This window comes from Microchirus variegatus, assembly GCF_963457635.1.
Source record: "Microchirus variegatus genome assembly, chromosome: 4".
NCBI classification, from domain to species: Eukaryota; Metazoa; Chordata; class Actinopteri; order Pleuronectiformes; family Soleidae; genus Microchirus; species Microchirus variegatus.
The window spans coordinates 19,947,163-19,974,512 of record NC_139805.1 but is presented as its reverse complement, the minus strand read 5'-3'; the positions used below and the strand labels follow the sequence as shown (position 1 = coordinate 19,974,512).

Below are 27,350 nucleotides of genomic sequence, written 5' to 3'. Positions count from 1 at the left end.
AATAGTCAAATATGCTGCAACAAACACTGAATTTCACTGAAGGAAGAGGAATCATGCAGAGTTGAAAAGCTGCATGACATCTATGCAGAGTTCAATGAACTGGCCTGTGGGTGTGGGTGTGTTTGAGTCCATACACACACACACGCACACACACACGCACACAAATAGAAACTTTGGAAGGAAGTCATGGGACACCTGATGAGACTCAGCTCAGGAAGGTGGACTGTGTTGTTAAACGTTCCCTCAAGCCACTCTCATTATTTTGCCGAACAATAGTTGCTGTAATAGTGTGTAAGACAAGTAAATGAAAAAATATCAGACTATTGAGCACCTTAATGTTAAACCACCAGACATGAATACTCAGTTAAGTCAGTGCTGGGCAGCAGCCAGAACTGTTCTCCATCAAGTAAAACCTTCAAACATAGTTACATGACAACTGTCCTTGCATGAGAACAACCAGTACCTATGAATTCGGTTTAAGGTAACCATAGTGGTGGTGCTGGTGAGTGTCTGTGTGTGTCTATGTGTGTGTGTGTGTGTCAGAGACCCCACTTGGGTTGGTTAGTGCAGACATTTTGAAGCACCAGCGAGTGAGGACAGTGCCTTGGTCTGCACCTGGACATTTGCATAGTTGATTTCATCTTGAGGTAGTTTTCATCAATTACCTGGTGGATCAAAGCAAAAAGAGAGAAGAAAACATCAACACACGAGTGATTCTGTGGCTAATGGATTCAACACTTAAGGAAATACACGAACCAAAGCAGTATTCAATTATAGCCCTGCTTCCATCACCCTGTTTTTTAAAAAAAAGATCTAAAATATTGTTTAAGTGAATAAAAGACAGTGTTAACAAATGGTGACTGCCACTTTCAGACATGAAAATTCATGGAAACTGTGGATACCGAGGGTGAGAGGACAACTTTCCTCAATTAGAAGCGAATATTATCTGAACTGAAGCAACAATGAAACATGACCATGCAAAACTAACTTTTAGGATGGAACGGAAATCTAAGGGGGGGGGGGGGCACAAAAAGTTTACTGACATAAATTGAGTGAACATTTTCCTGGGGATTGTTGTATATCATGGTCCCATTAAGAGGAAATGGATGATAAAGCATGGCTTATATCAGATAACACCTGTGTGATTGATATCTGGTATCTTCCACCACGTGTGTGGTTGCAGGTAACGTTGTGACAAAACTCAAACCAGCGCTGGTCAAATCACAAATCTCATGGTTTGAAAACAGGAGCTCAGATTATTATGGGTGAAGTTGCAAACGGTTGTATCTATTTTTGTGACATGGATTTTTGCGCCACCTACTGCTCAACTCAGCGGGCCAAGTCCCAATATTTGTTTTCCAGCAGTTGATAGAATCACAAACAGTATCAAGGCTCTTTTTCTGATACCAAATCATTGAACATGTGGTTAAAATGTGCTACACATTAATGGAAACATGGCTACTGTCAAAATACAACTTCATCATCCAGCACTATTTTTACACTTTATATCTAAACCCACAAAATGACTTACCTTGTTCAATCAGAACAACAGCATGTGGGAGCAGAGGAAAACCTGTCTGTCTCACTCTGTACCAGTCTCTCTCTCTCCCTTTCATTCTCTCCACCTTCCCCTCACCATCTTCCCCCCACCTCCCCCCTCCCCAAAACCCTATCTCGGTCGGGAGTTGGGGAGCTGGGAGGCGATGTAGGTTCCATGCGTGCCCTGACTCCTCCACATGCTTCCACTACCACCTGAACTTGAGGTGGCTGGTGGAGGGGGCAACCGAGGGGAGTAGTGCACTGCAAATGGACGGGACGAGGAGGAGGCTGACAGAGACGAGGAGGAGAGAGAGGCAGTAGAAGAGGTGGCAGCGGTGACAGAAGCAGAGGAGGCGTTAGAGTGAGAGAGGGATGACTGCGCTCTCTGGTGATGGGGAGAAGAATGAGACAGACGAGTGGAGAAGTGGGAGTCTGATCGAGATGATGGTGGTGCATCAGAGTGTGTGGGTGCAGAGGTGGAACTGTGGAGGGGAGGTGGAGGGGGCAGGGAGAGCGTGGGAGGAGACGGGCTGTGCAGGACGGACTGGGTGCGGCTGTGCTGAGCTTGGGAGAGTGGGAGAGGTGAGGACACGGAGGCCAGGCGTGTGGAGGCTGGCTGGGGGGAGGTGTGCTGAGTTTGAGAGGAGGTAGAGGAAGAGGAGGAGAGACTGAGCAGAGAGCTGAGGCCTCCTGAGGTGGGCAACGTCACCCCAAACTGATGGGAGGACACTGAGGGAACCACGTGGTGAAATATACCTGCAAATCATACAGTAGAAAATGGAGGAAGGGGCAGAGCGAGAGAGTGGAGAGTGGGGGGGGGGGCAGATAATAGAAGCAAAGAGAGTGAGAAGGAGAGGGACAAAGAGAGAAGCAAGGACTGAGCCAGGTTGTGCATAGTGCCAAGCAAGTCCTAGTCAAGCACACAAAAAGCAACCGAGTCAGTTCACTGTCAATGTAGTCAAACCAAATCCATGTGGCCAATATGAGAGTCTTTACAAGAACTAACATTTTTGGATAATATTTTTTTTCCTTAAAAGTGAAGTGACTCTTGGATACAACCCCAACAGATACACCCACAGAAAATGACTAATAATTATGATTTAATATAAATTCATTGTAAATTTAATTGGTTCTTTTTCACCATTGTGCTAAATGGTCAAATTTAACAATTAAAAATATATATTTTGAATCATCTGAATTGAAAATAAACACTTTCCAAGGGTGTTTCCAACTGCAGCACTGAAGCAGCCAGTCTGTGTCAAAGCGTGGCAGCACAGGAGTCAGTTAAGCTATGAGACCGAGACAGACAGAACGACAGCAGCGCTGAGTCTCCACTTACCTGATGCTAAAATCAATGACTGCAGGCTATTGTTTATCAGGATGACCCCAGGTTAAAACTAAGACCTCATTCTGACTTCTCAGGAATTACAAGGTAAAACTGCATGATTACTTCGTGAGTAACACTCACCTCCAGCTGCTCCTCCTGCCAGTCCTGCACTGGAGAAGCTTCCCAGGGCAGAGTGTCCATTGACGAGCCGCGTGGTCCCACTCACTGTGGATCCGCCTGTCTGAGCCCCGAACAAGGGTTGTAAGACGGACGTCCCACTGAGTGGGAACTGAGAGCCCAGATATTGTCCTACAGATGAGCCCGTAGTTGAAGACACTGCTACAGGACTACCACCCACCTTCCCACTCAGAATCCCCCCTCCACTGCTGACAGCAGCTGAAATGAAGAGATTCTGACTGGCCAGGCTGCTGCTCGTCTTCAGATCCCAGTCACGAGTAGTCTTCTGTTTCTGGAGGGCCTGGCGTTGGTCTGAGCCGCTGCCTCCCTGAGCTCCAGCACCACCACTGCTGCTGCTGCCTCCTCCTCCTCGGGTCCCTGCCTCCTGACTGAGGAAGGGATTAGGGTTCATGTAGCTGGATGAGTCTCCATCGCTTGTTTTTCTCACATGCTGATGCTGCTGTTTGTGGTCAGAGTCGGAGTCTGTACCCCGACTAGAACCCCCCATTCCAAACGGAGAGCCACCCTGTCTCTGATCAGAGTTAGGTTGCTTAGGGTCGGAAATGGGTGAGAAAGTAGATTTCCACTTGCTGGTAGAGGACATGGAGGATGAAGAGCATGCATCGCTACCCGTGCTGTTTCCACTGCTGCTTCCAGATTTTCTCCCTGGAGGTTGGAGGATATAAACAGCAGTTATCATCAAGAAGCAGAAATGCAAGAATTTTCATTTTGACTTAATTTGAACATTTGATGACCATACCTCTTTCACCATCCCCTAATCTGCTGGATCCATCTCTGCTCTCCAAGGATATAGTGGCAATTTTTCTTTCAATTCTAGGGAAAAAAAGAACAATAACAGGGTATATGCAGGAATGCTGAAATTAATTTCAATACCTTTTTAAGACTTTTTCAAGACCTTCTGAAAATATTTTAAGACCTTATTACCAATCAGCAACACATATTTAACTAACAAAACAGTTTTAGTTTAAAATTAAATCTTTACAGCACAACCATACGAAGGAACTCATAAGACTGGAAAGAAACAAAGCTTGAAAGAATAAATTTAACCAAAGGTAAGGTTTATTAAAATAAACAACAAGTAAAACTTTGACTCAAGTATTCACAATTTTATTTCGTGCAATTTCAGATATTATTTCGCGCCAGGAGGAGCGTGTTCGCTGTCGCAAGATGTGTGCACGCGCGGCCCCGAGCCGATCTTGATGTCTGCACATCATTGTTTTTAGCAGACGAGGAGAGGAAAATAAATACATTCATGCATACTTTTGCAGTCAAACTCTTCAGGCAAAATTTTATATCTCATGAAATCGCAATTAAGACTTTTTAATACTTTTTAATACTTTTTAAGGGCCTTAATTTTCCCAAAATTTATTTATAAACTTTTAATACTTTTTAAGACCCCGCGGACACCCTGAATAATAAGTATCAGTCACACAATGTGTGTGAGCCCTCTTAAAAAGCTGGTGCAATTACATGAGACAAAAATTTATATTTTTTTAATTAGAAACATCAGATTAGAGTGGCTCGTGATAAATGCAAGACAAAATGTTGTAATTGTTCACTTCGATGTGAAGCAACAATCAACAAGACAAAAAAAGCAGCCTGTATTTTTAGTGTAAACCTTACAAAAAGGGCAGCTCAGCAGGAAAATTGTTGTGTTTTTTTTTTCTTCATCTCACGTCTGAATTACCGTGAACTAGAGCTGTCAGCGGGGTATCCTGAGTCCTCGTCATCAGAGCTGGGGGCCGAGGAGTAACGACCTGTACCATTGAGCTCCAGGGGGCGCTCTCTCTTCAAGACAGGAGGCTGGTCTAGGTCAGGCCCAATGGGGCTACGACTTGATTGTTCCGGTGAGGAGATGGCAGAGATCTCTAGAGGCTGGTTGATGTTGTTAACCTATTGGAACATGGACAAGCAGGTTAATAAAGTAATTCTCCCTGTTATCAGATAAAAGCAACATATCTATTGGTTTCCCTCTTTAAAAATATAAATAGCTGGTTGAGATCAAGATGTATTTTACACAAACATGCAAATATTAGCAACTGCAAGACAGAAAGTAGAGTTTAGGTATAAGTAGTTGGACAAAGTACTTGTGGATGGATGGACTAACTATTAAAAAGTCTGATTACCAATAGTAATTTGGACTGGAACCAAAATACTTTTTCAGATAACAACAAATAAAGGATTACTATGACTACTATGAAATATCGACAGAACGTTAACACAGTGACAGCTTTCAACACAACAGCGAATGAAATTGCAAAACTAATAGTGCAAAAAATATTTTTCAACACAAATGTTTCAAGTACTTTTAATACAATGTCGTACACTACCGTCATTCCTACATCCCATCTCTGAAATGTGAGGATTATGAGGTTTGTGTTAAGGAGAGCACACAGTCATGAAACCTTATGATGGGATGAGCTCCAGCTTTAGTCAATCTGATGACACTGACAGTACAAATTCAAGTATGACTGATCTTAAAGGTGCATTATTTAATAAATCTAAAGCAACTGGCCATAAAATCCTACTAATATGTCACAGAGACTCAGGAATAATGTTCATATAACAAACTGAACTCACCAACAACAACAGTACAGCCAAAATATTTGCATTAAAAAAATATTTTGCAGACTGCAAATCATGTTTATGTTTGAAATCATGTTTTGGCATGCGGAGCCACATACCGCCGTCTACCAATCATTGCAGTCAGTAGAGTCTCAGCTGCCGAGCAACCATAGGCTGCCAGTTACGTCAGAAAACGAAACCTAAAAGACTTGGTGTTTTGAATTTGAATGTAGTAACCGTTTTTGGCCACGTTCTTACATATGGCACCTTTAACATTGTTTTAAATCACACACACCAAACGAAAAAAACAAGGATATCATCGTATTTCATTCATATTCCGACTCCTAGCTTCATCAATGTCAGGATGTCAGATTTTGTCGAGGCATTTTGGTCTTCCCCTAATGTTTGACAAAGCCTGACAAGTGGCTGAGCCAATGTGAATGATTGATCATGCTCAGTGATAAACGCACACACACATATTTTCAAGTCACACACAAATGGTCAGTCATTGACAACAGCGTGTCAGCTGTTGCATTTGGCAGTGTGGATGCACTGTATAATGGAGTGCATGGACGGCCGCTCTGTTATCGGGGTCAGACTTATGCCGAGGAAGCACTTTTTCTACTAGTGGCATATAGTAGCTTCTTTGAGCACAGTAGAGAAACATAGACTTGGTTCAAGTCCCAAAGAGCTTGCTGTCACCACCATTCAGAATACTTAATAAAGTATTCTGAATTGGTTACAAGGACCTGCCTTGCTGTTCTTCTGCTTGGCTACTAACGAAGGTAAGGTTGAGAGCGAGAGTGGCATTTCTGTTGTTCATTTAACTGTTGTTCCTGACATCCATACATAGTAGTTTACAATACTGATAAAAACTCACCATGGAGTTAATGTTGAGTGGTGACCCTGAGGAGTGGTTGGAAGAGCTCAGTCCAGGAAATGACCTCCTCTTCGGGGATCCACTGGCCGTCACAGCCCCTGCAGAGCTGCGTTTCCTTCTCCCGCGCTTGCGTCCCTCTTGAGAGCCGAGGCTGTGAGAGGAGTGTGATGACAACGCGTGTGTGGGTGTGTGCTGTGTGCCGGGAGACTGGTGGTGGTGGTGGTTTCCATGGTTACTGTGGTATCCCTGCTTGGCTGAGTTGCCAGTGTGATGGTGGAAGCGTGATCCTCCGGCTGAACTGCCTCCACTGCCTGACGAAGAGGAAGACGAGGATGAAGAGGAAGAGAAGAAGATTCTCCTCTGCAGTTCACTGTCCTGGGGCTCGGTGTCAGATTCACCCGTCTGGCGGTCTTGTCCGTCCTCTGGCAGAATTCTTGGTGGTCCATCTGCATACTGGAGCACCCCTCCAGTACTGAGTGGGGGGCTCTGAATGGGACCTGCACGACCTATTTGTCCAGTCACTGGATTGTTGCTATGTGGAAGAGGTGATGATAAAGCACCATTGTGATCCTCAGAGTGGGGACCTCCATTCATCAGCCCTGAGCTGGATGAATATCCTGAAGACAGAACAAACTCATTTGTGACACAGGTGCACAGGAAGAAAACCCAAGCAACTACTAAACAAAGAATAAGCAGATGCAATGCACTGAACTAGATGAAAAATTATCTCTATCTTTCCAAGTAATAATACTGTAATATTGGATTGTTCATTTATTTAAATTACCATTGGTCTGGCCTGCCTGAGAAACAGGACTTGGAGTACTTCTCTGAAATGTAAAGCAAAAAGAAGATGAGACATCCTGTGAAAAGAGTCACAACCTCATGTAAATGTGCCCTAAAACAAGACAATAATTACATGGTACAAGAAATACAAGAATCATCAAATCATTACACGCTGTAACGCACAAATATAGAATAAAAGTGTTGAAAGGATGCTCACCAGTCTCTCAGCTCGGCTGGGCAGCACAACACTGGCCAACGGAATGCTGACTGGTAGTTTACTTGGGTGGACAGTGCTCAGAGGGATGCTGATAGGCAGACTCGTAATGCTGCTGTCACCCTGAACAGATGGACTTCTCTCCTTACCACCCTTTAAAAAACAGCAAAGGAAATAGTGTTAATAGTGGGAAATCCAACACTGAAGAAGAGATAAATAACTCACATTCATAGACCGTAAAGAAGGATTCTTATTTACCCTCTCTGAACCTTTCTGTGCATCAGATGCATTGGGGGAGGGGTAGTTTTGTTTGGCTCCAAGAGAAGAGTTAATGTTACCAAATTCCCTTTAAAAAAGAAAATAAGTTTAACAAACTTAAACTACAGCAGTTTGTTGCTTGAGGAATGAACTTGGAGACCTTATAAATAAAAAAAGACAACTGTTGGAGATTTCAGTGCATCAACACAACACCAACCTGTGTGTGGTCAACCCTGGACCCCTCAAGTAAGCATTGGAGTCCTGGTTTAGGTGCCTCCGCAATGCAATTTTGGCAGGGGAGAAGCGTGTGTAGTCAGGAAGAGTGTGGGAAGATATGTGTTGCCTCTGCCGAGCGTCAGGGGTGGCAGAAACAATTTCATGGTCAGGAGAGATGGGCAAGTAGCGAGAAAGAAGCTCTCCCTTTGTGCTGGTCCGCTCAAAACATGGTGAGCTGGTGCCATTAATAGAAAGCTCTGGACTGATGCCATTGAGCGCTGGGGCTGAAGACAAGCCAAGCTTTGAGGAGTCCATGTCTGTGGAAGAGCGCGAGTCCAAGCTTTTTCTGTACGGAGAGCCATCACGGGGGCTGTAGGATTTGAGCTGAAGCAACTCCTGCTGTCTTTGACTTTTCTCCAACTCCACAATACTAATCTACAAACAGACACCAGGGGGAGCCATTACAAAATAAAACAGACATCCTGAAAAAATACAAGACAGGAATTCATCAAGTCATCATAAGTGCGTATGGGTGACGAGTTTAATCCCCATAATTGTCTCTGGAAGAGTAAGAAGGACAGATGAAAGGGAGGAGGGTGGAGGCAGGTAATAGGATGAGAACACAAAGGCATGGAGGAGTGCAACAAGAAGAAGGAAAGGGACATTCAAGCATATAGAAATGGATCCAGCAAAATGAAGAAATGCTGTGTACCTGCAGCTCTAAGCAGTGTCTCTGTTTCTCAGAGATTTGTCTGCGTAGCGCTTGCTTCTCCTTCAACAAACTTTCCAAACACAAAGAACCCCAATCGAGCTTCAGCTCCTCACATCGGGCCTTCAACTAGAAATAAAAAAACAAACAAAACACTATTATCGTAAAACCCAACAAATATTTCAGCAGACAAAGATGCAAGCTGTGAAATACTGGTAATATAAAGTGGACAGAAACCCTTTCCACCATCTAGACCTGGCATTAACATCTGTGCAGAGGGATCCGATCACAAGTTCTAGATCCAGGTATGAATGCACCAAAAAGTGTCAGACCACATTTTAAGATGGTCTAGGATGCATATGGCCACATTCTTTTACATGTGTGAATGTGATACATCCCCAGGATGCATTATCGACTGAAAGCATTTTTTAATTCCCAGTGAACAAGTGATTTTTTGTGTAGACAAAAATACTAACCCTACCCAGATATCAACACTTCATGATAAAGTGTTCTCTCAACAAATTAGGTCGTCAAGCTTTAAACACACTAACACAGAGATCTCAGGACATCTGTGTGTGTCACAAACAGGAACAAACACAGAGATGCGCAAATTGGCAATGGACATATTTGTACAACACAGCATTGGTGTGCATTGGCATGAAGATCAAAGAAGTGAAACGCAAACATATGTGGTCACAGGAGAAGCATCTCGGGCTTTGAGGACGGATGTTAATGTCAGGTCTGAATGACGGGGGTTTGTGGCTCTGATGACTCACCAGTAGTAGACTGTGGTCTCTGAGCAAGGCCATGTCTCTCTCAAGTTGTTTAGTCTGCTCTTTCAGCTGAAGGTTGTGAGCCGATATCTCCTTCTGGGCCTGCAGCAGATCCTCCACAGTCAACGCTTTCACTCCCAACTGGTTAACAAACACACACAGTTTGAATACATCAGGAAGAAAAATATCAAGACCTCATTAACATCAGTCCAGTCTTTGCTGGCCTCAAGTGGCTAAATCTGTCACCCCTATGCAGAAACATACATTGTGGGTACATAACTTCAGGTTACAATTATTAAACCCTGATTTCAACCAAAATTGTGATTGGTCGACTACATTTATTTTTTTTTTATGGTGAATTACATTAGGAGGAAAGTACCACATGCTAATTGGGGTGTTTTACAGAACCCGTGCTTCACAGGTAACAGCCTGTCTTCAGAGAACACCCCCCTTGTTTTCCACTGTTTTGGTTTAGTCCAGCCCAGTGAGTAGTTGTCACTCCGTGGCTCATCAGGACAGTCAGATTAGCGTTGTCATTAATTAGACGTGAATTTTGAGCTATTCATGTTAGGCTACAGTCAGTCCTCCTGTCGCATCCATGTCAGACATCAGCAGTGTGGCAGCATTTTTCGAAAGTAGAAAAAAGTGAAATGCAAACTTTGCAAGCAACAGTTTGCTTTTCACAGCGCTACTACAAACATGACATATCATTTTAAAACGCTAAGCTAAGGTTGCTCCATCCGTTTTGAGTATGAACAGGAGTATAAAAATTATTAGCATATTTCAATGTTTTAGTCTAATCATCGTTCATTGGTTTTATAACTGCAGACGCACCCGCTCGTAACAGCGGCAGCGTCCAGCGGTCTGTTTGTGTCTCATCCGCGAAGCAGCGCTGCGCTGTTCAGTCTCGCTGTGTATTCCTCAACAGTTATTGTGCTGATATTACTAGTTATTTTCGGATATCACGGGCTATGGTATTGCGCAGATGAACGTAATGCAAAACGCTGTCAGAGCCGTCAGACTCTGTTGAACTCCAGCCGCGGCTGCGGGTCTTCAAAATAAAAGAGCCGCAGCCGCACAGGTACTTTGCGGGTGCGGGTCTTTTCAAAATAAAAGAGCCGCACCCACAAAGTACCCCGCTGACGATTAGTCGAATTTTGGTCAAAATTTCAGGGCTTTAGTCGACCAAGAGTTTCTTTGGTTGATTACAGCCCTATGGACAACATAAATAACCATTAGAGATGGCGAACTGAAGAGAACAGAGAACAATACGTAGATCAGCTGTTGCTACATCATGTCCAGTCACTTCAAAAGACAAAATAATAATTTTAACAACCCCAAAAATGCCTCAATCTATTTTCTAAATAAACTTCATATTGAAAGTAAACAAAATTTACCTACTTGCACAGTTAAAAGTACTCAGATAAGGTCGGACGCAACATTAACAGCCTACATTTTGTTATTTGGAGTTTGGAGGCTCCACCCCCTATTGCCAGGGCCCAGATTCTAGGCCCGTGCAGGCCACTAACTGGAATACTACAACACAATGCTACCTCACAACACATGAGCAGGATGTTTCAACCCTGTTTATACGCAAATGGGATAGAACTGGGATAACATTCACTCTGTCATCAAAAGAGCTGTATTTATTGAGCAGTAATTGTTCATACATTATGCAAGAGTTGGCAATGAAAAGCAATAAGCTTTCTATTTTTTTTGGATTATCATACTTCTCCACAATAAAATCACTTAATCGTGGATTAAGGGCAATATAAAAGATAGAAAACAAGTGGTGCAAATGTCTAGATGTCAAAGGTCCAGTGTGTAACACTTTGGAGGGTTTATTGGCAAAAATGTAAATATATATCCCATAAGTAGCTTTGCATAATAGTTTTTTTTAGTTAGAATAAGCACTTTTATGTACTTTGTACTTAATGGATAACCAAACCAAACAACCAGAGCGTGCACTTCCCAGCTGAAACTTGCTGCATAACTGTAGTTTGCTGACACTCTTAGAGAAGGGAGGGGTGAGGGGAACGCTCCTCTGTTTATTAAAATCTGCAGTCTCACCATTATTCCTACACACTGGACCTTCAACATGAGACTGTGTCTTTATTGCAGGGATATGGAGGACATTAAAGAAGCTCATACCTCATCTAGTTTTGTCTGAAAAAGACCTTTGATCCTGTCCTTGTGAGACTCGCACACAGATTGAAGCTGCTCTGCCTGTCCTGATAGATCCATGTGCTTTTGCTGAAACAAAGGCATAACAAGGGGGGGAAAAAGCAATAAGTTACTTTGCCAGGGAGACAAAACATAACTAAATGTACAGTATGCAAGGAGCAGTAGCATATCCATGAAATACAGGTATCTAATAAAACTATGAAATACCTTCTCCTTTTCTAAAAGCTGCTGCAGGTTGGACCGGTACTGAGGAGTCTTCATGTAGGTCATAAATTGGAGGTATTGAACTTTGATGTTATCTGTGAAAGCACACATGGGGAACAGGGAAAGGAATGATGATTAATTCTTACTCTGTTGCAATAATTATTCTAAGATAGGCTGACGAGGAGTTTTAAACTAATACTAATACGTCTTAGTTTTAACATGCATTCATTTTTACTTTTTCCTACAAAAGCTTGAGGTTTGTATTTTAATTGAGACAGACAAAAACACTTTTGGAAACAACGCTGCAGAAACACATGACTGCTGGCTGGTTGAGCGATAAACAACATATACTTGATGAACTCCCATGTTATCATGTTATTATTATCTAAAATAATTGAACTGTTTAGTGAAGTGTTTAGTGTAGTTTTGAACATAGTGAAGACTGCTGTGTTAAATCTTCATGCCGTCTGTACTAGACCTATCACAGTGACAACATTGAACACAATAGTAGGAATGAGTCTACTGCACAGGAAAACAGCCGCCACCACCACAACCGCACATGACGTCATCTTGTGTTAAGACAGGTTCAGACAGAAACGATGGCAATGGAACTTCTGGCTAAAAGGGTACTGTTAAATACAACTCCACAAATTCTGCTATTTCTAACTATTGTGGCTAGTGCTGGAGTAAATTACTCTTTCCTGTGATTGCTACCAATCCTGCTATTACAATTGCTACTTCTTCTCCGTGTCACTTATGTGTCAGTGAAGCCAAGCGTAAAGGTGAATGGCAAACACCCTAAAACAAGTGTTGCACAATGTCACAGTGAAGGAGGAGGTATTACAGCTGGAGGACAGAGAGTAAACAAAAAGACATGCCACAATAGGTTATATCTCTATAACTGTGAATGTGTGTTTAGGGGTGGCACACACCATAATGTAATTTGTAAATACCATGCTGGTACAATATCTGACTTAACAAGAACTTTCAGCATACAAAGGTCTAAACAGGGGCTGGTGCCCTGAATGTTCCATAGGAGAGAATTAAAAGGTTTGTGGAAGGTACAACTGGCTTATGGGCATTTAGTATTTTCCAGATTTAATCTCCTCTGTCCTAGTATTTTGACTTTTGACATGTGTGCCTTCATACAGTATCTGAAAAACTTTAAACAGACAAAACACACGTCATGAGCTCACCTAGAAGTTGTTGCAGACCAGGTGGAGTCGGGCTCAGCAGCAGTTGACTAGAGGGATAGTGTTGGACCTTGGGAGGTAGCTGGTAGAAGGGACTCTGAGGTGGCCTGTATGCATCTGCACAGAGAATAAATAAGAATAAGGTCAAGTTAAATAAATAAGCCATAGACTGTTTAAGTAAAGAGGAAATATGTGCATTTGTAATATTAGACAGCTCAAGATTTCCATGTGTGGCGTAGCATTCTTTTGAGAAGTAGGAAACCAATAGATATTGCCTGACTAAAACAAAAAGGCACATACTTTAATATTTCTCTAAAATCCTACTGTGCATGCCTGTGGGGGCAGTGTTATGATCTGGGGTTGCTTCAGTTGTCCGTCTCCATATTCAGCCCAACAAAAAAAAAACATCCAAGACTATTGAAATAAGGCTCTGAATGCAAACTAAAATAACTAAACTAAAAAAAAGTTAAATGCTGTCCAACAAAATATTCCAGGGTGACTTTTTTCTTTCTTAAGTCTTTTGTTTACAGCGTGTGTATGTGAAGGTGTGAATGTGCACTCTAACCCTGAGGGGGCGCTGCAGAAAGGGTCTTAGCATGCAGCAAGTCGAGCGCGCTCTGATTCTTCTTATTTTTCTTCTCAGCAGCCGGGGCGGCTTTTTTAGGTCGACCTCGCTTTTTGTTGTTCAACTTTCGACCTTTGGTCAAGAGTCGAGCTCTTCTTGGTTTGGCAGTCGGCTTGACCACTGTCACCAAGGTAGGATGCTCTTCCTCACCACAAGAGTCCTGCTGTAATGTAAATGGACACACACAGAGTATATTTACACAAATAGCTGTGAAATTTTACATACTCAAAACCTGGTAAATCTGTGGAGGTCCTACCTTGCTTTGTTCTTTCGGTTTCGTGGGTGTGGTATTATTGCTTTTACTCTCCTTTGTATCCTTCTGCTGACGCCGCCTAGCTGCCTCTTGCTCCTCCTGATATAAGATTAACCATTTTAGTTGTTTTGCTTTGATAAATACAGTGACACCATCTATACACTGTGAAAGAAAAATACTTACCCTGAGTTTAGGATTTTTGAGACTAGCAAAATAGTTTTCAAGCTGAAAAAGACAAGAAAGATTAATATTTATATTACATGTATCTTGTTAAATTCTATCTATAATAATAATAATAATAATAATAATAATATAAAATAACAATCTTTAAATTGCTATTATTGATTATTCCATCCCAGATCATCTGATGTTACACCTACATTTATAAATCGCTTCAAATTGAATAGTTCCAAATAAGTTCATACATCACTGTAATTAAATTGATAAAGGTATCACAGATGAAAGAACTCAGCGTTTGGATGATATCATGGATTGCGAGTCATACACGATACTTGACAGACAAGTATTTTGTTTCTCAAATCTCAATGTATTTGTAAAATAACTTTGTCACACTCATACAGAATTTCTTTTAAGTAAAGGATACAAACCACCAGCGACTTTATCAACAGCTTGTCAGCTTTCTCACTGGGATTCCCACTGGTGACCAGGGATTACTTTTTTCCCCAATTGCAAGAGCGACACAAACGTCAGTGTTATTTAATGGGCTTGTGTTACCTTGTATTACCCTGTGGGTTCTTTCCTCAGATTGCTTTCTCCTCATGAGACAGACTGCTCATTAAGATAATAACAGCTAGTGCTATGGCAGCCAACCTCTAGAGTTGAAGCAACTGTTCAGTGTCTAATATATAATTTGTTTGTGCCACTGTAGCAGTTACGTGTTTTATTGTCCTTTCCCCATCATCCTATAAACACTAGTTACAGGAACAGTGATGAATTGTCAGACTTACTATGGTGCGGTCTATGGTATGCAGGTAGTAGGAAACTGGTTTTCCAGTCCAGGACACTGAGCCTCTCAGTGGAGAAAGCTCCACCACACGCATTATTGTGCCAATATCTGCATTAAAGACACAATCATCATCATCATCATCATCATCAAACCAACAGAAGCTTTAAATAGAAAAGTATTTACTTTTCTCTATTTATGGTACTTACCACTCAAGTTTCGACTATTTATTCTAAAATTTAAAGGTGCAAAAGGTTTAGAGGACACAATTTTCCCACCTGCAAAATAAAATCAAAGAAAAAAACAGAAGAACAGATGAGCATACACTTCCTTTATAAATGAGGACAAACACAGTAGATCTTATATGTCATAGTCAAATATTGCAGGTCTTTACAAGTAAATCTGGCCGAGTCAAGACAACAAAGTGGTCAGTTGTGAAATACTAACCTTCCTTCATGTTAGCAAAGCGTTCCTTCAGCTGGTGATCTACCTCTGGACCAAAGGCAAAGTTATTCACAAAAATAATACTGGAAGACAGAGAGGGACAATTTCAGATCTACTGTGGGCAGTGAAAAAGATTTACCAAGCAAGTATAACGTTTTGCAAGCGAAATTGTTCATCTCAACGGATGGATACATTTCAAATCAGCTCATTAAATTTCATATTGAAGTCCTGAGCAGGATGCTTTGTCTGGACAGCCAGAGTTAAACTTGTTCAACCAACTTTTTTCAAAAGCTTAGTATGCTTTGTATCAACGGTCCCAACAACCACAACCAAGTGTGGTCCCCCACCTTGTATTGGCGATCCTTTCTTTCCATTCCTCAGAGAGAAAATCACCTCTCTCCAGCTAAAAATCAAACAAAAATAGTTTGGGTAAAACTGAATACCCACAGACCAGGGGCCTGTTTCAGAAAGCAGGTTTAGGGAAAACTCTTGAGTCTTTTAACCCTGAAATGAGGGAAACTCTGGTTTTTCGGTTTCAAAAAGCCAGATCAGCTTAACTCTGAGTCAGTTACGCTGGCAACATACGCCGTGAACCTAACCTGCTCGCTGGCAGGTTTTCTTCAACAAACCTGGAATTTCTCTCTGTCTCCGCCCTCTTTCAGACACACACGGTATTTGACTTCCTCATTCATTCAGTCAGCAGAGTTTTGAAGTCTGTTCCGCGTCTACATTAGAAGTTATATTAGGTGGAGACTATTTTCACAACCATGTGTTTTGACAGTGATCCCGTGGATGAAGGTGCAGCATTACTGCGCAGAGAATTAAATATTCGTCAGGACATGATTATCTGACCGCGCATAGATTTCCAGACACTTCTCTTTTTGAGCAGCAACGTTTCACGTCACAGTTCATCATTTACATACACAACCTAATCCGTCCTTACATTTACAACATTACCAACTGAAGTCATGCTCTCACATCACAGCAGAAAGTGTGTTGCGCTGCAGTTTTTTTTTTATACAAATGGGAGTTTTTTTATAGAACGTCATAGAAGCAGAGCACTTGAACGTGATATAAAGAATGAGAAGTCATTTATGTGTGAAAACATCATTATGTTGGGGATAAAACAACTGTACAGTCAAACAGCCACTTCATATTTACTTTACAATGTAAAACATGATCAAAATGATCGAGGTCTTACCTGTTTGAACAATGTTTTTATGTTTCATCTTAAACTGCTGCCAACTGCGCTTCTCCCCCGCAGGATTACAGCTAAATAAATAAATTAATAGTCTACAACTCAAGCAGTTTCCCGCTGTAATATTGTTTTGTGCAAAGGACGACATTTAAACTTCCTCATCAGCAGCAGTGTTCTCTGACGCCATCTCCCTCTCTTTTGCTGCTGTTACACTTCCTTCTAAAAACATGCTCAAACTCACCGTATGAGCGCATTAATATTTCCAACTCCAGTGGGTGAAGAACGTCGCTCTCCGCTTCCCCGTTGTCATGGTGACTCGTTGAAACGGGGCTCCATTCATGCTGTCTTTTTATACTTGTGGTGCACGCGCTTAACTCGAGGTGAAACTACTCCGAGTTGAACAAACTAACTCAAATCAGCTGTTCTGAAACCGAAAACTCAGAGTTTCCTTTCTCAGAGTAGATCAACTTAGAGTTCAGGGTTAGACTGAGAGTTTGTTGAACCTGCTTTCTGAAACAGGCCCCTGCTCTGCACTTGAGGATGTGTTATGAAAAGTGTAACATAAAAATATATGCCACACTGACTCAACTTACTGTGTACTCCCCATGTTTCTTCCCATACCATTTCATCCACCTCTTAAATTCTTTATCCATGCTCTGAAACAAAGAAGGTCACATACCATTAACAAATCAGTATAAACAAAAACGCTCCGCTGTGTATGATCCAGAAAAAAAAAGGATTACAAACTTAACACCAGCTGCAAGGGATTTTGTTTTGCTGAGATTTTGGTTGTACTAGCAGCTGTCTAGCTGTATTTAACTAAAGTTAGGCTATTTTCAATATATGAAAACACACAACATACAGACTACGAATAACTTGTACCGTTTTGGCAAGGTGCTATTCTTAGACATGCTTATTCTATGCTGGCAAGGGTTTGCAATTAAAAGGGAGGAAAATTAAATAGTAAACAAGTATGAAGGCTAATCAAAAACAGAGACACCACATCGAGCTCCAGTAGCTGGTGTCACGCAACCAAAGCAATGCCATTGGTTGCAGCAATGATGACATTCATGGGCACATATAGTAGCATATATAGCAGGTTCATAAAAAATTTAGATGGTGGATAGTTGCTGTGCACCAGGCTAACAAGAGTTAATTTTCACGGATCACCAAAGACAACTTTAGTGTTATATCCTTTCTGGCAAAACCCTCTGGCTTTGTGAGATTCATATATAGTTACCTCTGCATAGGTGGCTGGAATGTCTGCTTTCTCTACACCATAGTAGTGTTTACAGTTGGTTGCTGCTGCAACCTGCAGCACCACCTGTCCCACTCCTGCAAACAGAAACAAATAAAAAGGATAATTATAGCTTTATAAAGTAACGTAGTAAAAACTGGCACATCTGTTTGTTTGTTTTTAAACCAAGCTATGTTCTGTCTGCACTATGAACCTAATAAAGGGACATTTGAAAATGTTTCATTCTTTCAAAAAAGTATCCCACAATAACAGCAGACTCACCACTGCCGAGGTCAACAAAGGTGTCGTCTTCCATCATTTCCATCTCGTCAATGATCTGAGCCACCAGGTCAAACGATGTCTCTCCGTACACCTCTGGGGAGAAGGGCTCATAGTTGTTCAGCTTCTCAGGGTCAGTCACTGAGTGGTTGTACACCTGCTGTAGGATGTGTCTCAGCAGCCCATTAGACGGACGTTTGTTCAGTTTCATGGGTTGGGTGGTCCCCTTCCACTGTAAAATGAGATTTACATTCTTTTAATGTATTCACAAAAATACAGATTCACAAAAATATAAAAAGAAAGGCATTGTCATTCACTCAAAAATCACGGATTAGACTGTATTATCAATTCACTCTGGCCACTAATTTGTCTTAATGAGCATACAAAGAAATACAGATGTTCTCAAGAAAAAAATTGACCAAACACAAACAACTGACCAAAACCAAGAGTTTATTAATTTTGTGGACACAAATATTGACATTTTATACATTAGATTGGAATCCAAACAGTGTTCTCCACTTTTAGCCATGTGTTTTTTACTTTTTGTGCACCAACACAACACTGAAAAACATTCCCAAAAAAAGACTTACTAGCTGGTGAATGCTGTCAATTGCCCTGTTGTACTTGTCACAAAGTCTCTGCATGCTCTCGAAGCTGTGAGAATAACAACAAACAAAACAAAACAAAACTTGGTTCAAATCGCTTAGATTTCATAGACACTTTTAAACAGCCTCATAGTCATTGTTCTTGGAGATTTGATTTCAGTTTAAAAGAAGTGGACCACGACTCACCATTTTGTGTCATAGTCAATGAGTACATAGTTTTCCATTGCGAGTTTGAGGTCTGGAATCTCCTCACACACCCACCTACAGCATGTACACATAAAATCAACACTTCATAACCCTGCACCTGACTCACTCACTTACTGTCTGTGTGAATGTGGGTGTGCACATGAGCTGATTCAGAGATTAAGTGGAAAGGTCACTTACCGAATGGTCTCAATGATTTCATGAGCAGCATCATGATGTTTATCCTGAAAACAAAGAGGAGTCACGTTAAATGTTAGATTATGTAGGCTTTAGAATGGTTCTCAAGTCTTATTATTTGTGGTGATATTTTGGAAAATGCACTTTCTGAAACCATATTTTGTTGAGCTTTATCTTTGATTGATCCCACTCCAAGTATTGGTATTTCACCATTTAGTCAAGGATGACAAAATCAATACTTAATACACACAGGGCAGACATTCTATAAACCAGAAAACATAGAACAGCCTGACACCAGAAATGAGAAGACTCAGATTATTCTGTCAGATCCTGCACAGAAAACTGACACATTTGCCATAGAACTTTCATAACAACATAAATAACCAATCAGGTTACTACACAACTGTAGCCACTACCAGTGTCACTGAGGGCTATTTTGAGGCTGAATGGTGCAGTCTTTTACACAATGTCTGTTCACAGAGTCAGTCTATAACAGCAAAGGCATCAAAGGTTGTGCTGACACAGTTTGATAAACCTGCAATGCCTGACCTTGTCTAAAACAGTCAATATCTTCAAAGGTTTCAAGGTTTTGTGCCTCACAAAAATGAGAATAAGTCACTTTTTAAAGCAGCAATGCACAATTGAGGGAGCATTTGTGTGTATACAGCATCAGTGCAGGGACAGGCAGGACAAGACTAGGCCGATATGAAACTGGTCAAAATCACTGGATCGGATATTGGACAGAATTTTTTTTTAATCCAATCCAAAAGTCCTACATATAGCATGCTTCAAGATGCACAGGCTGTAAAAATGGAAATACAAATCAACAACAGAACAGAAAAAGAAAAAAAAAACATTGATTTGAACAAGGACTAAGGGAAGGGGTAGGGTAAGGAGTATCAACTTGCCTTTCATTAAAACACTTTCAGAAACAAAACTATAACAAGTGTTCAGTAATCCTTATCTGTCTTGCAGTGCCGATGTATTACAAATCAAATCCTTTGTCCTTGCACATTTAAATAACATTTTATTTCACCTTCAGTTAATTCAAGAAACAATTTCTGAAAAAACTAAAGTTGCAGTGATTTCAACTTCCCTATCATCTAGAACAAAGCTCCACAAACTTAGACAAGATTAAGTTAATTAATCATATGTAAAGAAGCTATAGTTGGCTATCCTAGCTGGAGTGTGCTGAACGGCTCTATGAGAGCAAGAAGACTCAGGTTACACCCAGAGTGGAGCCAGCCTGAGCCAGTTGCCTGAGCTGACCCACTGACCCACTTTCTGTCTCCTTCCTCAGTGCACTGCCAAGGAGAGCCTCTGGTGGAGGGAAAAAAGAGGGAAAGCAAGAGTGGGGGAGAAATCAGAGGGTAAAAGGAAAGAAAGTGAAAGTGAGAAGAGAGAGAGGCCAGAGAAAGGAGGGGAAAGCTTGGTATTTGTCAGCTGTTTGAGGCCTGGCAAAGCAGCCACAGCTAACAGCTCACTGCCTCCCAGCTTCCCGCTCAATACAGCCCGCCACTACTACACAAACTTCCGCCAAAGCTCAAACATGAGTGCGCGCACACTCAAATAGGCATGACAACACAGGAAATCTAATACTATTTCTGTCAAAGCAGAGTTCCGGTTCTAACCATATTTGTGCCATGCTAACTCTGCTAATAAGCAACATGAGCTACAAATCTTCAGTAACATAGAGCAGGCACAACAGATTAAGCACTTAATTTTCTAGTAAATGGGGAAGACTTACAAGGCGTATGAAAGAGACTGAAAGTGAGCAAATGAAATTGCGATGGGAGGTCACCTGCTCACACAAAGAGGCACACAGCGAACCCCAGCACACGCTGCAACTGCTGCTAAAAATAAACCGCCTGAAAATGAGTGTCAGGCAAAAAGAACAAGAAAGACCAATCATCCTCTTTCTCCTCACTATGGGTACAAGTGATGCATACATAACTCTGAAAAGCACATCACAGAGGGCATTGGGGTTTCACACCACACAGTGCTCCACTACATATACCTCACCCCACAAGAACAAATGACTGACGCAGACATGCCACTTACACACTTGTATTACTGTTGACATGAAATACAGCGAACTAAAACAAACGTTAAAGTCATCATTTGTTCCATATCTCAAATAAGAGGTTAATGGGGAATTATTTTGTGTCCAGCATCTGATGAATACAAACATACTTCTATCCAGAGGCGATGTCTTGACGATTCAATTTATTTTGTCCTGACAGATGATCACAGTAGGTTACATGCCGAGGACACAGAGGGACATGAACTCAGCTGCCCTACACTGGCTGGCTGCCTGGCACCAACAGAGAATTACTATCCATCGTTAGTGTTACATACAGAATGATACATACTTGTTTTGCTTTGTCTGCCTTTATACTTCTATGTAAGAGCTGCTGGACAATGTTAATTTCCCCCATAGATGATCAATAAAGTATTTATCGATCTCTCCATCTCTCCATCTATTCAATTCTCTTCCATAACCACAATGACAAGACTGCATTTCAGTGCTGCAACAACAACCGCATGCTAAGAGGTACGCTAGAAAACCATTGATTGGTTTTGTTAATTGCAGCCTTGTAAATAATAGTTGGGTATAAGTTAGTTGTTAGCATTCTTGTTATTACCTGGCATGGCTACATCTTGTACTTAATACTGAGGTTTATTAACATGCACCAAGCCCATCAATAAAATCAATAAATATCTAAACATTTAAGTAAGCCTTACACCAAATTCACTCGACAGTTCTTGTGTCTTTGAAATTCTTTGGAGAACTGGGTTTATTCACACCCACAACTAAATGGACAAAGAACGGCACCACCCCAGAGGTGCTCTTCATATGAAAGCATTTACAGATGCACAGATGTGGGCATTTAGTGATACAGGGAAAAACACAGACAAAGATTCGGAATGAAACATGGCACCAAACGGAGGGATAAAAAATGTTCTGACAGCATGTCCTATACTGGAACCGCCTGCAAAACAGACATGTTGTGTGTATTAAAACACAGGCAGCATTTTTTTCATGCTCCGTGGGTGAGATAAGCAATCTTAATGCTCTGTGGGAGTGAAGAATGAATGTACATGGTGTGGGATCTACTGCTGCCAGCAAGCAGTTCACATAAGGTTAGAACCGATCATTAAAACGTGACTGGAAGTAGAATAACATTAAAAGCCACATATTGGCACGTGTTTCTGAATTCTATTAATATAGCATTGCTAAAAAAGAGCGGTGGTTTCTATCCTCTTCCCTGTAGAGCTGGCCATATGGACTTGAGAGAAAGGGAGAAAGGAAAGGAAGTCTTTCTCCTTTGAAAACAGGAGGAGAGCACTGCACAAATATGCTCCATACTGCAGATCTCCACATGGAGGGCGATCAGCTGTTTCCAATTCAGTGTGTCCCAGTATAATAGCATCATGCACGTCAAAAGTATGATAAATTCCTAACATACTTTCTCTCCCGTTTATAGTCACACAACACAACATAAGAAAATGGGCGAGGCTCCAATGTGAAGGCGGGGGGGGGGGGTCCATGTTATCAGACCCAATGCACCAGTATGAAGACATGAGCAACAAACATCAGCCAGAGCAGAGGGGGTTGTAGATTACACCAATTAGTAACCCAGACTCAATTAAAAACCCTTTCAGTTCATAATAAAATGATTCACAGGGAGAAAAACAGAAACAAACATACACTGCCAAGCAAGGTACAGTGTGGGTGGAAAGGAGATATGCAGAAAGACCTCCCAGACATTCTGAGAAATTCAGGTTTTTTTTTCAGTACCCATTGTTTTACCGCAATTACTTTAAATGAGAGACTTAGTTTAACTCACTAAAAGACCACAGAGTTTTGCAACCACTTCCCTTTCCTCTCAACTCCAGTGAGTCAACTGCAGTCAGACACTGACGTGCTGCTGACAGCATGCTGCATGGAAATAAAACTACCAGCACAGAAGTGCATCTCCAACATGACTATTACTGGCCGGAGCAATGCTAGATAAGGGGCTCAGTGTATGTCCAGAGTTCAAACTACCAGACACACCCAGCTGGTCTCAATCACAGGGGTGTTGTAAGATTACAAACACTGAAAGCACTCCAGGAATATAGCGCTGCTATTCACACACGAGCAGCACTGAGAAGCAGGCTTCACCGGGTTCATATACACACACCCATTATGTACACGCCTATCTGTCCACAAACAATACAAATATAAATTGTTATTTACAGACATTAGATGGTGCATGCGAACAGATAAAATGCTTCTGTGTGAAGTGATTGTACATACACATGCCATGTGCTACAGTATGAACATGGTAGATCCTAACAATAATAAGTTGTGTGAAAACATTGGCATAATGAAGGTTACGAGACTCCCTGTTTAAGTGGCTGCAATTTCTAGACATTTTTACCAAGTGAAAAGACCTGTCTTAGTAATGTAGCTCTGCTCAATCACTTCGCTTTATTTGACATGACCAGTGTATATGATTAAACATGTCAGTAAATATGCCAGTTTGCCAAGGGACTGGTTTTCATTTGTGGTCCATGGTATCATGTTACAACAGATTCTCGAGGTAAGAATACAACACAGGTAGAAAAACGAACTATTATTTTAATTGCCATGTTAACATGCTACAGCTGAAATAACAACAAATGAGGAGCAGTTGGACAACAGCAAAGACAATCACAAGCAGTGGGACAACAACGAGCTGAATCAAAAAAGCACAAGGCAGCCAACATGAACAGACATTAAGCACGATGCACTTAGTAAATGCATGAGTAGATAATATGAACCAACAAGCAACAGAACATTAACCAGCAGCAGCAAGATGTGACTACCAGATCGCATGCACTACAGGAATGTATAATACACATTTGCAAGTCGGAAAAGCAGTAACAAACATTAGAAACTAGTAAAAATATTAGATCGTTCACTGCAGCTGGCTGTAAAACACGGTAACTGTCACCAGAGTGACCAACGTGACCCGAGTCCTCAGACGACCGTGCCGTGGCTCCGTCTGCTAGCAACACTAGCAATGAGCTAGCTAACAAAGACCAAAACATGGACAAAATCGACATGTGTGGCGGGAGTGTTTTTGAGGTTTAACACTTACGTATACTGGTAACGGCCACGGGTAGCCAGCGGGTTCTGCTCCAACCGGCGATTTGAGCTTGAGCTCCAGCTTTTCTCCCATTCTACACTTCACGGCGGCGGCTTGCCCTGTGGTGTTCGGCTAGCTAGCTAGTGGCTGCTCTCTGTTAGCCAGCTGGACGGTTAGCGAGCGAACTACAACGTGAACATTTTGTGAAACAAAAACGTTGAAATGCGTGAAATAAAAAAGACGTCGACGCCCGTTGCGTGGCCGACACACACACACAAAACAACCGAGTGTAAAAATGTATCTGACTCGGCGGTGTTTTGTGAATAAAATTCCTTTTTATGTCCACTGCCAATAACACCTCGTCCATATCGCCGCCATCTTGCCCGGCATGGATAAATATGGCAGGAGGCCACTGGTAGCAGCGGGGACACTGACGTCACCAGGGGGACTGTGATCGTAGCGCGTGCGCCAGCATCAGTGAGTACGCACGGCACGTGACAGAATAACATCAGCATTCTTAGGTATGTACAGGGAACCTCTTTATTATCTTTATTAAGTCTTTATTAAAACACTTCCTTTACAGAAATATTTACCATGTGAAAACAATAACATTGACTCAACATGATTATTATTATTATTATTATATTTGTATATATAACAACACTAATAATAATAACAAAAATAATAATAATAAATAACAGTAATATTGATAATAAATAAAGTTTAGGCCAGGGGTCACCTTGATTATTTATTTATTTATGTATTTATTATTTTTATATGGACAGATATGTTTGTGAAACACCAATCAACATTTTTCCACATTTTATGACAATTTATGGCCCAAACAATTAGTCGATTAATCGATTATGAAAGTAATCGATAGTTGCAGCCCATATAATATAAAAGTGAACTAAGAACTATAAAACAAAACACATTTAAAAACATTACATTAAAAATTGCATCTAAAGAAGTAGACGTGCATGCAGGTCTGTTGCTGAATAAACATGCATAAACAAGCTTAACGTAGTGAAAGTCAATACAATTATCAAAGATCTTGGATTTAGTTAAAGGTGCCATATGTAAGAATGTGGCCAAAAAAATGGTTACTACATTCAAATTCAAAATACCGAGGTCTTATAGGTTTCGTTTTCTGACGTCACTGGCAACCCGTGGTTGCTCGGCGGCTGAGACTCTACTGACTGCAATGATTGGTAGACGGCGGTAGGTGGCGCCACATGCCAAAACATGATTTCAACACATAAACATGATTTGCAGTCTGCAAAATATTTTTTTTAATGCAAATATTTTGGCTGTACTGTTGTTGGTGAGTTCAGTTTGTTATATGAACATTATTCCTGAGTCTCTGTGACATATTTGGAGGATTTTATGGCCAGTTGATTTAGATTTATTACATAATGCACCTTTAAGATTTTCCCCACCATTTACTTGGTCAAATAACACATGCATAAAATGAAATGTGACACCTGGTTGTTGTGTCTCAGGTGTGTCAGTCTGCCAGTATGTGCCAAGCCTCTGGTTCGCCTATAAGGAATGCAAACACACTTGTGTGACAAGAAAATAGAACAGTGTAAGAATGAGCTGCACTGTGGCTCAGTTTAAAGATGGGTCACCATGTGGCCGAGTCACAATGCCATTTTTGATATTTACGTCTCCGCCGTCTGTCTATTCTGCCTCCCAGTATAATGACATGTTTCCCCGCTAAAACAATTACGCAGCAAGCAAACGGCTTGTTTTTGAGTGCGGTTGGTTGTAGATTGTATACCTTTTAATGGAAATAATACGAGCTCCTGTATATAACTGGAGTGGAAAAATCCTCCTCAGCTCCCTCACATAGAAAATAGAGTGCAGTCCACATACAGAGCCAGCTGTGTTGAGAAGGAGGCTTCATGAATGTGACCTGGTTATATTTCAAAAGGTCAATTCTCAACCCATATAGTATATACACACATATATATGTACATGTACATATATGTACATATATATATATAGCTGTGTATATACATATACATACATATAGACATGCATATATATACACACACACGCACACATATACATATATACACACACATGAAAACTGCAGCAGGCCGTATTGCAATTTTTCGATGATTTAACATTTAAACATGCAGCATCTGTCTCCAAGTAGATGCTGCACAGTTTTTTTTTTTTTTTTTTAAAGAGAGACAATGGTGTGGTGTCAGGCACAAGATCAGCAGCAGAGAGAAAACAATCCTGCTTCTGTCAGAAGAAACGCTGAAGGTCACAGCAGTCAGTATATGACACTGAAATGCTAAGAACTGTGAGCTGACACTGAAGAATCACCCGCTGAGACACTGGGACACGGGAGGGTGAGACGGTGATAATCAACATGATGAAACCAAATGTCACAGAGCTGTTGTTTTTTTTTGTTACAGAGAAAGTACCACGAGTGGACGTCTGAATCACACTAAAGTTTAAATCTAGGACCCTAAACAGACCTGGTTATTCTCACATTGCTCATGCACTCCTGCAGCTTACACACAAAATGCTAGAAACAGCAAACCTTACACTTGACCATCTTGAATCTTACAGCAGAATTGCACCATGTGACGGTCACCGTCTTCTGCACACTGTACTGCTGTTCATTTTTTTTATAATATTATTTCACAGTCTTGGCATATTTTATTGATCGTGGTTTTTAGCCCAAGGAGTTGCAAATATTTCAGTCTCAGCATCCTACATGTGCATTATATGAGTTTTCCTCATCGCCAGATGTTAAAAAGTGTGAATAAAACCTCACAATGAACACAAATGCCCTCATGTCTAAAGAACACACTGACCTTTTACTCAACCATGGCCTACATTTTCATATTAGAGCACTGATCTGCTTTGCAGCAGATAATCTAGACACAAGTAGACAGCTCCCTCTTCATTTCAAAACCCACACAATTCAAACCTTGTCCGACTAGAGGGCAACAGCCCTTTAAAGACACAGGGGGGAGGAAAGCACTCCGTTCCACAGCTATGTGTGTAAACATGTCAGTGTATATGCTGCTGTATGTTGAGTACAGAGAGAGAGAGGGAGGGGAGGCTGTTGGCCACGGTGAACTCACTGACCGGGCCCCCTCCAGCTCCCCGAGCAGCGCTGCTGAGGCCAACTTTGGGATAAGAGCCAGTAGCAGCACAGCGAGGCTCAGGCATAAGCTC

The 27,350-nt window shown here is 41.4% G+C and overlaps 1 protein-coding gene across 1 annotated transcript; it reads right to left on the bottom strand.

Moving 5' to 3' along the window:
• Window positions 1-1,669: 1,669 nt before the first annotated feature.
• dot1l (DOT1-like histone H3K79 methyltransferase) lies at window positions 1,670-24,239 on the bottom strand (the record flags this gene model as incomplete). Its single annotated transcript, XM_083888394.1, has 28 exons — window positions 1,670-2,295; window positions 3,008-3,709; window positions 3,804-3,877; window positions 4,752-4,957; window positions 6,510-7,126; window positions 7,294-7,336; window positions 7,510-7,659; window positions 7,765-7,852; window positions 7,982-8,415; window positions 8,693-8,818; window positions 9,466-9,603; window positions 11,614-11,715; window positions 11,854-11,945; window positions 13,047-13,160; window positions 13,609-13,831; window positions 13,925-14,020; window positions 14,105-14,146; window positions 14,890-14,996; window positions 15,095-15,163; window positions 15,333-15,412; window positions 15,677-15,732; window positions 17,121-17,183; window positions 17,768-17,862; window positions 18,047-18,275; window positions 18,634-18,697; window positions 18,835-18,909; window positions 19,033-19,076; window positions 24,159-24,239. The coding sequence occupies 28 exons, from the start codon at window positions 24,237-24,239 to the stop codon at window positions 1,670-1,672; spliced, it is 4,836 nt and encodes a 1,611-aa protein (XP_083744520.1).
• Between the last annotated feature and the right edge of the window lie 3,111 nt (window positions 24,240-27,350).